Consider the following 16,826-nt stretch of genomic DNA (forward strand, 5'->3'; position numbering starts at 1 on the left):
TCCTTGGGGTCTCAGTCAGATGTAGAGTATTTGTGCACAGAACTGTCCTTCATTAAAGAGTGCCAGTGCTCTTTTTTTAAGTAAGATTGAGGTGATTATGCAACAAAGATATACAGTCAGAATTTATATGTAAAATTGATGGGCTCATGTAATCAGAATATGGAATTCCCAGTAATGCTTTGCAGTTGAGTCAATAGATAAAACTTGACAAACAATCTTTGACTAGCATAAAATGAGACATTCTTTTCTCATCTTAAAGATAAAGGAAAATGGGTTTTTATTTTGCAACTGTGCCTGTGGAGCAGATGGGTGCATGATATTAGAGAGCTTTGTTTTGATTGTTAAACTTCTGTTGAAGGCAGAGAAGTAAATTTCTGTGATGAAGTACTGAAGAAGAAGGTTGTAGGTGGTGTTAATGTTTGATCTGTCAAATGAGTATTTATATCACAGTAGCACTCATTATTTCACAAATGTTCTACAAATTAAAAGGTGGGCAGATTCTAAGCCAGATTGGAAGACTTACTTCATTACAATTAGTATGTGAAGAGTGGTATTAAAATGCACTTCTGATAATCTTCCATGTTTGATCCCCAGGATTCCCAAGACGGGTCTGATAAAATGAAGGACATCGTATTCTGTAGCAACAACTGCTTTGTTCTCTATTCAGCAGCTGTGCAAGCAAAAAGCTCAGAGAACAAAGTAAGTATCAAGCACTGGTAGGCCCTAGTGAGCAGAAATGGGGTGGGGGATGCTTTACTTTGTTCTGGAGAGTTTATAAATTAGTTGTTCTCTATTCAGACATTGGAATTTTGAACCAGCAGAGTGAAGTAGGATTTGTATTTACAGAAACTTCTGTCTAACAGAAATGAGTGACAGAACATCTCTAGTTGAGGTGCCACTATAAGCTTAGTTAGACCTTCAAGCAGATGCTCAAAATAGATGTATTAAGAGCACTTCTTCTTTTAACTAACTTGGTTTCTACTTTTTGTAGTTCAAGTCTACATTTTTCTCTAAACTGGTGGACAACATTGGCAACATGCTTCAAGCATTACCTAGTTAATGACTTCCCACGTAGCCACGTGTTCGCTGTAGGATATGCAGCCTTCCTTCAAATGCATCTTTCCTACTTTTTCAAAAGAAGCAAAAAAAAGCACTGGATGAGAAAATAAATGTGTTCACGTCCACACGCTTGCACAAGTGCATCACCACATACATAATTAAGTTAATTAAATGTCATGTTCAGCCTCTTAATCCTTTCATTTATTCTTTCAAGATTAATTACACAAACCATATTGAGCACTTCTAATCTAAACTGCTGTTGTTCTCCTTGTTCTTTCTTTCTTTCTTTCTTTATTTTAATTAACAAATCTCTGCAGGTTTAATTCTTGTTTGCTATAACTGAATTGTTAAGACCTGGAGGTATATGACTAATCCAGAGCCCTGCAGGAATTTCCTTGTCTTGTTTTCAGGAAAATACATGGAATTAATTCTCAGCTTTCCCTTCTAACAAATAACACGATTCTTATTCTTTAAATTAATTCTGTGACCCATATTTTTAGTTGTTTAGTTGTAAGTGTTTAGTAGTCATAACTACACTTCCAAAAAACAGCTAAAAACCTTAAATCTCTCAATTCCGTTGCTTAGGGCATTTGATTAGTTTTTCGTTTAAAACCTATATGCAGGATTATTTGTGTTTTGTGTTAAGAATTGAAGGGTGCTGTGCTCTGGTTGACTGGAAGGACTTTAGCGCTCTGTATCCCAGCACAAGTTGTGATAAAACAGGTAAAGGTGATTTCTTTCTCTGTTGCTGAATCACAGTTTTAGGCATTCTGAGTAGCTCTTTCAGTTCAGTTCCGATGTGAAAGTTTTCAAGGGCAATTTAATGCCTTGGGATTCTTGTCTTGAGAGTTTTCCATTGGTTTTCCAGGAGTCGGTTCCATCTTTGCCCCAGTCACCAATGAAGGAGAGGCCGCCTAAAGCATTTCATCAGTACAGCAACAACATCTCCACTTTGGATGTCCACTGTCTGCCTCAGTTGCAGGAAAAAGTGTCTCCGTCATCTTCACCCCCAATCATTTTCCCCCCTGCATTTGAAGCAGCCAAGGTAGAGGCGAAACCGGATGAGCTTAAGGTAACAGTGAAACTCAAACCTAAATTAAAAGCAATACACAGTAGTCTTGATGACTGTCGGCCTCCAAGTAAGAAATGGAAAGGAATGAAGTGGAAGAAGTGGAGCATTCAGATTGTGATTCCTAAAGGATCATTCAAACCTCCTTGTGAAGAAGAAATAGATGAATTTCTTAAGAAATTGGGCACGACCCTTAAACCAGACCCAGTGCCTAAAGACTACAGAAAATGTTGCTTCTGTCACGAGGAAGGCGATGGGTTAACTGATGGACCAGCAAGGCTTCTTAACCTGGATTTAGACCTTTGGGTCCATTTGAACTGTGCTCTTTGGTCTACAGAAGTCTACGAGACACAAGCTGGTGCCTTAATAAACGTGGAACTAGCCCTGCGAAGAGGCTTGCAAATGAAATGCATGTTCTGTCACAAAATGGGTGCCACCAGCGGTTGTCACAGGTTAAGGTGCACCAATATTTATCACTTTACCTGTGCCATTAAAGCACAATGCATGTTTTTTAAAGACAAGACCATGCTTTGCCCCATGCACAAACCAAAGGGAACTCACGAGCAAGAACTCAGTTACTTTGCAGTCTTCAGGAGGGTCTACGTGCAGCGCGACGAGGTGCGGCAGATCGCTAGCATAGTACAGCGCGGAGAACGCGACCACACTTTCCGGGTGGGGAGCCTGATTTTCCACGCCGTGGGTCAGCTGCTCCCACAGCAGATGCAGGCGTTTCACTCCTCCAAAGCTCTCTTCCCTGTGGGTTATGAGGCCAGCAGGCTGTACTGGAGCATGAGGTACGCCAACAGGCGCTGTCGCTATCTCTGTTCCATTGAGGAGAAGGATGGGCTCCCGTTGTTTGTCATCAAGGTTGTGGAGCAAGGCCACGAAGATCTGGTTCTTACTGACACAACACCAAAAGGTAAATTTTATCTGCTCGAGTGACGACTTTTTGGTTTGCTGTTTGTTAGTCTGATAAATGTTTCAGACAAAATTTGCAGACACTGCTCTACTTCAGAAATTGCAGCGTAGTGGTCATAGTGAGCTTCCAGGGTCCTTTTTTAATTGAACAAAAACAGTTGACACAGACTAAGAACACCTTTCAAGGAATCATGTAAGCTACACATAAAAGATTTGTTACAGCTTCACTGGACTCTTAGGGTTGATGGTAAGTTGTAAGGATGTTAGTGCAAGTTTTCCTTCATCAAAGTGACTGCTTAGATATGATACTGCTACACAGTTCTCTTCAGATCAGTGGTGCTGAAGGTCATAGGTGATAAAGGGACTGTGTGTTGACCAAGTCCCTCTCACAGCTGGGAGCATTGCCTCTGCTGGGGTGAGGAGCAATACGGTATGTGTGGATAAGATCTTAGAGACGTGTTGTATGGATGTGGTGTGTGTTGCTTTGGGTTTTAACTGGTTAAACCACAGCCTACAGAATTGCCAACATAAAGTGAAGTGCTGACTGTAATAGTTAACTTTTAGAAAATTCTACCCTGTGCAGGTTTTCTAAGGAGAATCTCTTCTGTCACTTCAGAGAGCCCACAGTTCCCTGAAGAGAAACCTATAGTAATACTGGCATGGAACTGAAGGTTTCCCAGCTCTGTTCCCAATAAGGGTGCAGCACAAACATTGCGATTGGAATTTTTTCAAGCCAAAACAGCACATCTCAAACAATTCTCCATTTTGGTTTGGAAGCACTGACCTGCTCTTTTATACAACCGATGGCAAAACATCTTTTCAGTATCGATTCCTGGTTCCAGCTATCTTTAAGCATTAGTTTTAAAACCAGTACGAAAGGTTTCTTTGTGATCCTTGTAATTCTTTCCCATGTGGTTGTGTAGGTGTGTGGGACAAAATCCTGGAGCCCGTTGCTTCAGTTAGGAAGGAGTCAGAAATGCTGCAGCTGTTCCCCAGCTATCTGAAGGGCGAGGACCTCTTTGGTTTGACGGTGTCTGCGGTGGCGAGGATCGCGGAGTCGGTGAGTCCTCCCTGGGCACTGGGCACTCTGACGTGTTGGCTGTCTCACACACACACACACAGACACACTGAAAAGGACCACAGTGCTCATCTAGTTTCAACCCCCCTGCTATGTGCAGGGTCACCAACCAGCAGACCAGGCTGCCCAGAGCCACATCCAGCCTGGCCTTGAATGCCTGCAGGGATGGGGCATCCACAACCTCCTTGGGCAACCTGTTCCAATGTGTCACCATCCTCTGAATGAAAAAGTGAGAAGAGAATATTTGGTTTCATGTCATTAACACATAATTACTCGGATTTTCTTTTTCTGTGTGTGTGTTCTCTTGCAGCTCCCAGGGGTTGAGGCCTGTGAGAACTATACTTTCCGCTATGGCCGAAACCCCTTAATGGAACTTCCTCTTGCCATCAACCCCACGGGCTGTGCCCGTGCCGAGCCTAAAATGAGTACCCATGTCAAGAGGTTTGTGTTAAGGTATTTTGTTTTAATTTCACATAGTACAGCCCAGGGTTTATAGGCTGCTTAGGGTTATTTGTGCTTTCGTCTGCTGCTTACAAACCCTGTCGTCCTTGGCTGTGTATGTGCATGCCCAAATCAAAGGAGTTGCTGTGTTGTCTCTGCTAGCTGGCTTTAAGTGTGTGTACGTCCCAGAGAATTTTGCATTGCTGTTGTGGCTGTCTTCAGAGAAATCTTCAGTTTTTCTTGTATTTTTTCTTGTTACATGCCCAACTCCTACAGGCCTCACACCTTGAATAGCACCAGCACATCGAAGTCATTTCAGAGCACAGTCACAGGGGAGCTGAACGCGCCTTACAGTAAGCAGTTCGTCCATTCCAAGTCCTCCCAGTACCGGAAAATGAAAACAGAGTGGAAGTCCAATGTGTACCTGGCTCGCTCTCGCATTCAGGTCAGTCCTCATTCTAGGAACTTCCCGTGCTGATTTTAATGTGTGCTTCTATTTGATGGATTTGTTCTATGTTAAGAAATGAAATGAAGCAATTGCAAAATTCTTTCAAATCTCTTCTCAAAATTTGGTAATTTGGATGTGGGAAATCACGGCATAGAGTGCCAAGGAAGACATCTGTAAAAATCTTAAAAAATAATTAGTTGCAGTCATCTAGAGATAAAACGAGTTACGTTATTTCAAGGTGCTTTTACCATATTTCTCAAAAGGTTAATGAAAACCAATAATTAGATGAATGTGCAGTGGAAGTATGAGACACTCAAATCAAGCTGAGCAATGTGGAATGAGGCCTTCAGGCTGAACCTCTGTTCAGCACTTCATTGCATTCAGAAAGCAATGTGTTCTTAGGATTGTTGTCACTGTGGGTTTGTTCCACAGACTGTGCTGCAAGAAGGCTGTGGGGTGACCTCATTGCAGCCTTTCAGTACCTAAAGGGAGCCTATAAGCAGGAGGGGAGTCAACTCTTTACAGAGGTAGATAACAGCAGGACAAGGGGAAATGGTTTGAAGTTGAAGGAGGGCAGATTTAGGTTGTATGTCAGGGGGAAGTTCTTTACCAAGAGAGTGGTGAGGTGCTGGAACAGCTGCCCAGAGAGGTTGTGGATGCCCTGTCCATCCCTGCAGGTGTTCATGGCCAGGTTGGATGGGGCCCTGGGCAGCCTGCTCTAGTATTAGATATGGAGGTTGGTGGCCATGCTTGTGGCAGGGGGGTTGGAGCCTCATCCTTGAGGTCCCTTCCAACCCTGGCCATTCCGTGATTCTGTGTATGATTCTGTGATTTTTGCATACAAGCATTGTTATTATTTATTTTAGATTGGATTTAACTGTGCTGTTGTGTTCTTACTATGTTTCTTCACTCTAGGAAGGCCTTCTTTAATTTCAGTGAATCTGTAATCTTCACACAGTCAGTTTAAGGTGTAAGAGGTGTAAGAGAAGCCTGCTTTCTTACCTAGGCAGCAGCCAAGTATGTTTTACTGCATTTGAAGTATTTACTGCAAACCTGGATCCTTCTCTGTGCTATTACCACGAGCTACTTTCCTATGCTATTTTCTTTCTGGTTGTTGAGTTCTCTCATGATTTTCTGCAGGATTGTTTTTGGGACATGGTGAGGAATGCAGTGTCAGTGTAAATTTGTTATGAATTTCTAACTCACAGCATATTTTTTTGTAGGGCCTGGGCTTATATGCTGCTAGAGACATTGAAAAGCACACTATGGTCATAGAGTACATCGGAACTATTATCCGGAATGAGGTAGCAAACAGGAAGGAGAAGCTTTATGAATCTCAGGTACTGGGGGTGTTCATTCACTGTTTTTTCTCTCCTTGCCCTTTCAAATGCTTTTAGAATGGGACAAATGCTGCCTGGTTTCAGGGATCGTGAAAAGACAGTCAGTGCTCTGCGATGACTGGTGGAGGAGTCAGGTCTTCTGTGTTCTGTGTGCTGCTGTGCTGTAAGAGCAGTAGGCTAAAAAGGACAGCCAGACGTGTCCACAGGGTTTGTTATTTGTGCTTAAGTGTTCAGCACATCTCACAGCATCACAGCCAGGTAATCTGTGTTCTGTTTCCTGGAGGACAAAGAGAGAACTTTCCTGGGGATGTCAGCCCCTCCGCTTTTTAACAAGAACTTCTTATTTAAATTTAAAGCAGTTTTCTTTCTGTAGCTCAACAGTCTCATAATGGTTAATGCGCTTAAAGATCCCCCATGCGAGGCAGTACAGAAATCCAAGCTATTAATACTGCACGGGAGAGAAATATCACTTGGACAGGCAGACCCTGCCGACCCACTCATAAAAGAGTGCGGCTGGTGGCAGCGTTCCACCATTAGATGATGTGTGTGAGTCCCTTTCCCTAGCGAGCCAGTAGGTATGAAGGCAGAAAAACTCCTAGAGGTAACCCACAGTGCTGCTTTGTTTCAACCATTGATGACTATTGAAAACCTACACGGATCTGTCTTCCAATTCTTGTTTCAGAACCGCGGGGTGTACATGTTCCGCATTGACAACGACCACGTCATCGATGCTACTCTGACGGGAGGTCCCGCAAGGTGGGTGGCTCTGGGGACAGCCCTGTCCCCATCCTCAGAAGCTCTCCCCATCCCCTCGCTGGGGCTCTGTGTTGGAGATGTGCATTTCTGCTTTCTTGGTGACTTTTGGAACAGAGTTCTGTGGGCCGAACATTGCAGCCTCTCCCACTGAAAGGGTCTTGTCTTTTTCATTAGCTTTACTCATCCATCATTGTGTTTCATGGCAGCTGGGGAGAAAGTGATTTTTTTTTTTTTTAAACATTTTATTCTGTTGGCATTCTGTAAGTAAAGAAACAAGTGCAGAATAATGTAATTGTATGTGGAATTGCAGCCCTGAAGCTGAGGTCATCCCGAGGTTTGATGCAGATCACCCTCAGCGCTGCATTTTCCTTCAGGTCACCTTTTTCAAATGCTCTGTGTTTGCAGGTACATCAACCACTCGTGTGCCCCCAACTGCGTGGCAGAGGTCGTCACTTTCGAGAGAGGACACAAAATTATCATTAGCTCCAGCAGGAGAATCCAGAAAGGGGAGGAGGTACGGCCATTCCATCTGGCTTTCCCCCACTGTTGCCACCTCTGTTCATTTCTAGATACTGCCACAATGCAGTGTGGCTGTGCTGTGGTGGGGAGGTGACACTGCCCTTCCCCTTTTCATTTTAAAACTTGCTGGTTCCTACGAGGGATTCTGGTGTATTTTACCATCTAAACTGTAGATACAAGGAAAGATGTGGTAAAATCCCCTTGTCTTATAACCGTTCTCCTGAATCTTCTTCCAGCTTTGCTATGACTATAAGTTTGATTTTGAAGATGACCAGCACAAGATTCCATGTCACTGTGGAGCTGTAAACTGCCGAAAATGGATGAACTAGAATGCATTCCTTGCTGTCTTTTGAGGGTTGCTTGTCCCTAAGAAGAAGTGATTCACGTTTTGATTTTGTCGACAGAAAATCGTTGCCTTTTTTGAAGGGAAAAAAAAAAAAAAATCACTTCTGGAAGTCCAGATTTCTACTCCAGGATCTCAAAAGAAAAGAAACAAACCCCACAAAACAAGCACCAGAAGCAAGCCGGCAAAATCTGAAGCTGACTTTCCAGCCACACGGAGGTTAAACTGAGTTAACAGAATGGTCCAGCACTTTTGTTTTTGAGCTCACTAAGGAGAAACTGTTTAACTTGGGCAAAGAACCGGGCGCTGACCTGCGGCGTGCAGGTGGGCATTTATGAATGTAAGACTGAAATCACCAGCGAAAGGGAGAAGTCCAAAGTGCTGGCCACAGCCTTATTTGATAAAGGGGCAGGCCCTCTAATTAAAGAAAAATTTTAAATAAAAGTAGACACCACTGAACAAGGAATGTACTGAAACGACTTCCTTAGGGATAGAGCTAAGGGAAAAATAACTTGCACTAAAATACATTTAAATACTTGATTCCATGAGTCAGTTTATTGTAGTTTTTTGATTTCTGTAAAATAAGAGAACCTTTTTGTATTTATTATTGAATAAGTGAATGAAGCTATTTTTAAAAAGAAAGTTAGAAGAAAGCCAAGCTGCTGCTGTTACCTGCAGAACTAACAAACTCTGTTACTTTGTACAAAAGTGTAAATATTTTGAGGAAAAAAAAATACAGTATAAAAATAGTTATTGACCAAATGCTCTCAGACTCCGCAGCAGTTCGGGTGCTCATTATCAAATGTCAATAGGGATGTTACAATATGATCTCAGTGCTACCAGACGTGGTTACAATGACGGAATAACCAAAATCTCCATTTAAAGAGAGGTTTTTGTTGTTGTTGTTGTTTTTTTAACGTTTCAAGCAGTTTCAACTGTGGTCTCTGCAGATTTTTTAATAATTACACCTTCAGCCTGCGCCATGTGTTCCAATTCTGACTTTTGGAGACGTTGGGTGTCACGTAGATTCATTCGATTTGTATTATATTGTCGCATCCCTATTTCTTCAGTCAGGTTTTTTTTGTTTGTTTGTTTGCGTGCTTAAAATTGGTGATAACTGTGAATAACTGCTCAAACCACCCAAAATCAAGAGAGAGGCGCTGAGCATTGGGTTTTCCTTCAGCAAAAGTGGGCCCGAGGAGGGGGAGCTGAGCATGAGAACAGCGTAGGACCACACAGGGGAGCTCCGGTCCGATGCCTTCACCCAGGAAAAGGAGAACAGAGCTGAGATGGAGCGCGTGCAGCTGCAGGACGCTGGCAGTTGGGTTATGGGAAATGTAATTTAAAGATGTGTTTGTATGGATTGTTTTTGTTTACATTTCTTTAAAATAAAAATAAAAAATAAAACACTGTTTTGTGTTTGCTTGTAGAGATTTAATCAGCATTTGGAAGCAGGTTAGCTTTTTATTTTGTACTTAAAATTCTGGTACTGACACTTCACAGACTAAATATAAAAAAAAATGAAGTTTTTTTTGTGTGCACAATGAAAGTGGACTGTAAACTGTTGGTATATTCAGTGCTACAGTTCTGAACTTGTAATGTATATGGCATGATGTATTTTTATCTTACAGAATAAATCAATTGTATATATTTTTCTCTTGATAAATAGCTGTATGAAATTGTTTCTTGAATATTTTTCTTCTCTTGTACAATATTCCGACATCCTACCAGTATTTGTCCTACAGTTTTTTTCTGTTCTGTATAATAGTATCTAATGTTGGCAAAAAAAGAAAAACACCACAAAAAAAAAAGAATTTTTTGAAGTATACAGAGTGTTATGGGTTTTGGAATTTGTGGAAACAGATTTAGAAGATCAGCATTTACAAATAAAAATATTTTACATCTATTGCGGTCCCCTCCTGTCTTCTTTGGGTGTCTCTGCATTTCTGGCCCCACAACCATCTCCTCTCCTGCACTGCAGTGCCCTCTGTACCTCATAGAACCACTCAGGTTCCAAAAGACCGTAAAGATCAAGTCCAACCACAACCCAACCATATTATACCCTCACTCTAACAACCCTCTGCTAAATCATGTCCCTGAGCACCACATCCAAATGGTTTTTAAACACATCCAGGGATGGTGACTCAACCACCTCCCTCAGGAGCCCCTCAGGAGCCTATTCCAGTGCTTAACAACCCTTTTGAAAACAAGTGTCCTGATAGCCAACCTAAACTTACCCTGGCACAACTTAAGGCCATTCCCCCTCATCCTGTCACCAGTGAGAAGAGACCAACTCCACTTTCGCTGTAAGCACCTTTCAGGTCCTGGAAGAGAGCAATAAAGTCTCCCCTCAGCCTCCTTTTCCTCAGACTAAACAGCCCCAGTTCCTTCAGTCTCTCCTCTTAGGGCATATTCCCCAGGCCCTTCACCAAGCTTGTAGCCCTTCTTTGGACCTGCTCCAGCACCACAGTGTCCTTTCTGTAGTACACTGCTGGCTCATATTCAGCCAACCGTCCATCAGTACACCAAGGACCTCCAGAGGCCTCACCAGTAAATAACTAATGTAGGTGTGAGGGGGTATTTATGGTACAAAGAGCCATCCAGCTGCAGCTCCACTGACTGCTATACTCCATTCCTGCAGGCCTGAAGCGCATCCACATCATGCAGCCTCCAGCTTTTTTCCATGCAGCAGAAGGGTGGGCTTGCTGTGGCACTGCTTTGGAGACTTTGGCTTCTGACAGTGCCACAGGAAAAAAAAAAAAAGGTAAAGGAGCAATAGCAGCACAGAGCCAGGAGCCAGTCTGACAGCCAGGAGTCTAAATGAATCTCCCAGCCTACAGCCAAACACTGTCTGCCCAGCTGTCACCATGGCTGTGGTTGGCTGCAGGGACTGTCTTAGTAGGAAGGAACGAGGCTGGTGATGTTTTGCCTGCAGGGCAATTCACTGCAGCCCATTGCTGGGGTTTGTGATCAACCCCTGCTTACCTGCACCCTGCCCTGTGACACAGCTTCTGCTGAGGGCACCACTTCCAGCTGCTGCTCCTATTGCATTTCTCCTCCCTCTTTGGAGGAAGGACCCATCAGGCTGTCACAGGTGGATGTGCTCTCGTAGGGGAAGACTGAGAGCTGTCATCACTCCAGTGGTAGCAGTTCCCACCTCATTCTGCCACTTTGCAATAACCCAATGCTGGGGTACATTTGTGGCTAGGAAGTGTTTCTATGCCCCGCTGGAAGGGCAGAGCTGCCTCAGGTTGATGAACACAGCAAAAGGGGAAGCACACAGGTTAGAACAGCACTTGCTTTCTGCAGTTTCCATGTGCTGACGAGGTCCCGGGGCTGCAGTAGGTGTTGAAAGCACAACAAGCAGTGAAACCAACCCAGCACATGAGAGGGGAAGCAGAATCACGAAAACAGAATCCCAACACAAAACTTACCCCCAAACCCTGCAGGAGATGAAAGGAAGAATGCAGCTGTGAAAAAAGGAGTGGGAAGGATGGAGGAGCCATGCTGTGAGGGTGTAGGTCCACATCAGTACCAGCCCTGCTGCCAGCTACAAGGAGTACAGCCAGAGGGGGATCATAAAAAACAGATACTTTATTTTATATGCAGCTAGGTCATGAGTCATCAAAATAGACTTTGTAATAGTTACTTTGTTTTAAATAGGAGGTGACAATGACACCTAAGGATTTCAGCTATGTGAAACGTTCTAAAATCGTAAATTAAAACAAATATTACAAATGACAACTTCCAGAAGATAAAAGGGAATTAAAAATACTTTCCAGGTAAAGTAAAATAATTCATCCAGTAAAACCATACTAAAAACATGAGTTGCCGAGATACTGCACATGGAATACTCAAAAATGAACGCCTTTCTGTCATTTAAAAGACCCACAAAGCTAAAATCTCACCATTTAAATTACATTGCTCTAATAATTTCTCTTACTGAAAACCAGTCCAATAATCCAGGCTAACTCAGGGATCTGCTGCCATTACTGCTGCATCCGGCGCAGCCCATGGGCTCCCCGAGCTCCTCACCGCAGTGCATCCAAAGGGTCCTCCTAGTGCTCCTGGAGGCTGCAGCAGCCAAGGGCTCCCAGCACAGCGCTCTGCAGTGACTGATGGTGGCTGCAGGGGAAGCCAGGCCCGGCTTTGCTCCTCTTGACTCACTGCCTCAGCTCTCAAAATGCCACTGCTGAGGAAGGGAGCCATCGCAGATGGCCATGGCCACGTAGCCTTTGTGGCTGAGCGGGTCTGCCACCTTCATGCACTGCCCCACCGACACCTGGTAGAGGCGGTTGTTTTTCTAAGAAAGACAGACAAACAGGAGATCTTTACTGCAACTTCTCTTCTGCTTCACTGATAAACTAGAGCTGAAACTGGCGCATAGGGAAGGGGCTGCTCCTTGCTGAGAAATGAGCACTTGGGCAGCTCCTCCCAGCCTTGACACACCAGGCCCACAGCCACAACAGCACACCCTATAAACACACTCAGACCTTGGAAAAAAGGCTCACATACTTTTATAGGGACCTAGTTTGGATTCTGCCTATACCAGTCTCTTAATCAGAGGGAGGAATGATAAAAGCCATTCCCTGGCATGGCGAGGGAGGGAGGAGAAACACAGCAAGAACATCCAGTGCTTTTCCAGATCACTTACCCCTTCCAGCTGCATTTTATTGCAGAATTCCTGAAACTTGTTTCAGTCAGGGTATAATTAAACTAGAACTTACTGTCCCCCCAGTACATGGTAATTTCCCTTGAACTTACATAAGCTTTTTGACTGCTGGCCCCTGCAGTAAGGCACCCTGTGGCCCACACTACACCATCAGCCTCCACAGTTTGAACTTGTCCTCTGTTGTCTTCAAAGGACAGTCCAAAGTCTTGTAACCAACAGAGCATTGCTGGCCTTTCATTCTCCCAGTAACTCCTGGATAAACCATTGTAGAGAACAGCTTCAGCAGGGCAGGCAACTCAATGACCTCCAAAGGTCCCTTCCAACCTCTGTGGTTCTGCAATTCCATGACTGCTGGCAGGGCTGCAGCAGTTTCCCTTATTTGACTCCTCTTAAGAACAAATGCTGCCAATGAGTGGCACAGCACAAACCCAAGAAGGATCATGCAGGATCCTGGACGTGCAGCATGCAATTCTGGCAGTACACTCCTGTTTGCTCCATGTTTATGTTATGGGCTCACTACTACACAAGGGCACGTGAGGTGACAGCCCCTGAGCTAACACCATGGAGCCAGATATCACATGGCTGCAGTAGAGTCACAGAACTGAGGCAATAAGACATTAAACTGACGAGATGCTATTATAGGACAGAAGCTGCAAAACTGCTCCTCTGGATCCTAAGTTCCACCCCTACACTCAGCAGAAGCCATGACAGGTACTGCTCACGTCTCCTAGTCCTGCAAAGCCAGCAGAGAGCTGTGGGGTGGGTTTCTTCCACCTGGCACATCCCCACAGGACACAGTTCTGTGCGTGGCTGTGACAAACAGAAAAGAAATCTAAATAGGACTGCAAAAACTTCCCAACGTTGCAAAGGAAAAGGCCTGCAGCTCCTGGAGGTGCAGCCACCAATACTGTGTAGCTTTGCACAGGCTGTGCTGGCTGTGGGCTTGATAAGTTTGGCTATAATCACATTCAACCCCATGTCCCACAAGTGCCACCACCACTTATGGTGGCATTGATCACAAGCCCTATGCTGTGTGCCAGGCTATGTGCACTTACCCCAAAGGTCCACTGCTGTGATCCACCAGAGCCGTGGCACTTCATGAGGCGAGGAGGGTCGGAGGAGCGAGTTTCTGACACATCCAAGCACAGGAGGTTATTTAAAATCAGCTCGTGATCTTCATTGTAAACCCACACCTGAAAGATGAGATAGAAAAGATGTCAATTGCAGAGTTACAAGGCATCATGGATGTGCCTTACCACACCTGCTGCTGCTTTGCTATTGTTTTTTTCCCCAACAGAGCCTGAAAAGCAGCTGCAGTGCTCCACCACCTTCCCAACACCAAACAGCATTATCCTATGCAGAGGTGCTCAGAGAGCCACGCGTGACCCCATGTAAAAATAAAGCACACCCACATGTTCCTCCTGTCCTGTTGGGATGACAGCAACATGCAGCCCGTCTCCCAAGCTCACCGTCACACCAGCACTAAGCCCATTCCTGAGGATGAGGAGGATGGTGGATCTCCTCAGCCGAGCCAAGTGCCATCAGCCAGGCAGGACACAAAGCCAAAAAGTACCTTGAGTCTTCCTGGAAACAGCTGCACTTGGCCAGAAACACAGAGTCTACCTCACTTTGTGCAATGGAAACAAAGAACACACAACAGCACAGAAAGCTGTGATTCTTCTCCAGAAAGGCTGACACAAGGCAGCCCAAATTAATTTCAAACTAATTGCGTGTTTGGGGTAGGAAACAAGGGAAAGAGAATAACAAGGCCCGAAGTCTGGAGATGCTGTGGTTCCAAACTCAAATTTAAGTATTGCTGTAAACATGCAGACTGTTAACAGATTCCAGCACAGGGAAAGCAAAGCTACCTCTTATCATATAACTGAAAATCTTCAGGCACTCTGTAATTTATTAAAAGTTTCCCTGCTGCCACATGGACGGATGATGAACATCATCCTCATTGGCACAGGCTGACCATGCAGAAATCCAGATTCTTCTCTGGCATTTTTTTTTTTTAATTTTCTTTTGCCATAATGAAGATATACAGGGCTGTTAGTGATTTGTTTTATTCTATCAAAAGATGAAATTATCCCCACAGTATAATTAGGGCAAATGAGTAAGGGGCAGCTGAACTGCTTCTGGGGACATCCAAGTGAGGACAGGGGTGGAATGGTGCCAAAGGCAAGGGGAAGGCCCACACTGCCACTTCCTCAGGACAAGAGGAGTTAACTATATCAGACTTTGAGTCCAGGTCAATACAGATGGCTGTACTAAAACAAAACCCAGCACCCAACCTAAGGAAAAAAAATAATACCAACCAAGAAAGCTATAGTAAGTGAAGGATTTTTTGGCTTTCAGAGTGCAATGCTGTGTAGCAAAAGGCACAGGGGGCAGCTGGCAAAGGTTTGTGATGTACATTCATTTCATCTGTAAATTGCATTAGGAGTAGAGGAACGCAATGAAAAACTTCACTCCAATAAATGCAAGCCAGCATTACAGAACCAGCCCTGTGTGACAGAATCATGGCTAAGAGCTCTGCTGGTTGCTTACACTGGCATCAGTGCATTCTTCCATCAGAGATTTTAAAGACAAAAATGGAGCTGAAGAGCACTAAAAAGCCACCTCAGCATGAGGATGAGCTGTGCCCAGTGACTGCATCGTTACAGCTATGTGTAGCCCTTCAGTTTGTGTTTCTAGTGGCTAACAGTGACATCACAGCACCAAACAACTTGTGAAAGTCACCAGGAATAGCAAAGCACAGGATCTGCAATCATTAAGCTACTGCTATCCAGGAGACCCCACGCCCTCCTGAAGGCATTGCTAATGTCCATGTGTGATCCTGTTTCATATCTCAGTGTGTGACTGAGGTTTTGAAGAGGGACTGTGGGATCATGTCCTTCAATGGGCTGATGAAAATGCAGCAGTAGAGATAGCTCATGCTTCTCCACACTCATTTCAGGCAAATGTATCAGAAAAACTTATGCCCATGATACAGAGATTTAGGGAGGAGAACCCTACAGAAGAGCTGTGGCACTTAAAGTGCATCCTCCTACAAACACTTCCAGAAGTACACATGCTTACACTGATGGAGTGTTACAAGAAGTCAACAGCTCTTGGGACTTCCCAAGCCCCATGCAGCTGAGCACAGACACCCACCAGCTAACCCCAGCCTCAAGGGCAGCATTCACAACTTTAAAGACTAATAAGTTGCTAAGTTAAAGAAAGCATAAATTACTGAAATGAAGCAAATGAACAGAGAAGAGATGAAACCAAGAAAATAGAAAAAAACACACAACTCAGCAGACTAGAAGATTTTTTTTGAAAAGGAGCTTGACTTGAAGCGTTTATGTTAGGTAGAAAATAAGCAGGTATTGGATACATGAGAAAGCCAATCTACATCACAACCATTCCCACTAGTTACATCTTCTGTTGGCCTTTATGCTTCATTCCAAAATCTACATTAGGGGTCTTTGAAGCTCCTCTTACAAGTTTATCAGTAACTACTACTTCTCCTTTGGAGCGTCTATCATGAAGAACTTCAGCACCACTGCTGTCTAATCACCATCTGATTAACCTTAGACAATGTTTTTTGGTAGAACCCACAACACTTAAGGTGCTTGTTTTTGTTTGTTTACTTCTGCATTTCATTGTGAAAGAGAAACGGAGATGCCCGACCTTTTTAAGCCCTTAAATGCTTTCCAGCCTCCTTCACCATCCAAGTTTCATGCTGTGCACTACCTTGTGCATTCCCAGTTTTGTTTATGGAAAGGTCACCACTGCTGACTGAGCAGAAGAGTTCATTTCAGCTGTCCTGGTATCTCCATACGACCACTCTTCAACTACACAATGTTAATTTCATGTTAGCTTTCTGCTTGCAAAATTCACACTCAGTATTTCTGCTTCTCATCTTCTGTTACTTCACGCTTCTTATCTCTGATCTTGTTTCTACCAGACCCTTCCACTATTTCTACTTGTGCTATTTCTAACTACAAAATCACGCAGAAGACCATTTTCCAGTCCAAAGTACTGTGCTCAGTGAGTCTCAAGAAGGACAGTGTTGTTTCCAAGATCTTCACATGTTTTCCCAGGTAGAGTTCACTTTGTTCCTTCAACTTACTGAGACTGCTATCTATTCACGTGGTAAAAAGTAGCCTGGAAAGAGAAATAGAATTAACTTATCCCA

At 43.9% G+C, this 16,826-nt stretch overlaps 2 protein-coding genes across 17 annotated transcripts in view; one reads left to right on the forward strand and one right to left on the reverse strand.

Annotated features, from left to right (window-relative positions):
- The window catches only part of KMT2C (lysine methyltransferase 2C), a 188,261-nt gene extending 178,384 nt beyond the window's left edge, over nucleotides 1–9,877 (forward strand). For 11 of the 13 annotated variants that reach the window (XM_090143163.1, XM_090143156.1, XM_090143154.1 and 8 more), the window contains 9 exons: nucleotides 595–699; nucleotides 1,928–3,047; nucleotides 3,970–4,106; nucleotides 4,435–4,577; nucleotides 4,842–5,010; nucleotides 6,237–6,353; nucleotides 7,036–7,109; nucleotides 7,515–7,623; nucleotides 7,865–9,877. In XM_090143163.1, coding sequence (XP_089999289.1) covers nucleotides 595–699; nucleotides 1,928–3,047; nucleotides 3,970–4,106; nucleotides 4,435–4,577; nucleotides 4,842–5,010; nucleotides 6,237–6,353; nucleotides 7,036–7,109; nucleotides 7,515–7,623; nucleotides 7,865–7,957 — 2,067 coding nt within the window. In that variant the 3' untranslated portion in view covers nucleotides 7,958–9,877. Of the gene's footprint in view, nucleotides 1–594; nucleotides 700–1,927; nucleotides 3,048–3,969; nucleotides 4,107–4,434; nucleotides 4,578–4,841; nucleotides 5,011–6,236; nucleotides 6,354–7,035; nucleotides 7,110–7,514; nucleotides 7,624–7,864 lie in introns of those variants that run through there. The other 2 variants (XM_090143155.1, XM_090143164.1) reach the window with 2 other exon arrangements.
- A 1,669-nt stretch (nucleotides 9,878–11,546) lies between these two features.
- The window catches only part of GALNT11 (polypeptide N-acetylgalactosaminyltransferase 11), a 40,034-nt gene continuing 34,754 nt past the window's right edge, over nucleotides 11,547–16,826 (reverse strand). For 3 of the 4 annotated variants that reach the window (XM_031607791.2, XM_090143165.1, XM_090143166.1), the window contains exons 11-12: nucleotides 13,699–13,836; nucleotides 11,547–12,274 (exon numbers count right to left, since the gene is read on the reverse strand). In XM_031607791.2, the coding sequence (XP_031463651.1) occupies nucleotides 12,143–12,274; nucleotides 13,699–13,836 (270 nt within the window). In that variant the 3' untranslated portion in view covers nucleotides 11,547–12,142. Of the gene's footprint in view, nucleotides 12,275–13,698; nucleotides 13,837–15,925; nucleotides 16,796–16,826 lie in introns of those variants that run through there. The other variant, XM_031607792.2, reaches the window with a different exon arrangement.

This window comes from Phasianus colchicus, chromosome 6 (assembly GCF_987193195.1).
Source record: "Phasianus colchicus chromosome 6, bPhaCol1.hap1.1, whole genome shotgun sequence".
In the NCBI taxonomy this organism is placed as follows: domain Eukaryota; kingdom Metazoa; phylum Chordata; class Aves; order Galliformes; family Phasianidae; genus Phasianus; species Phasianus colchicus.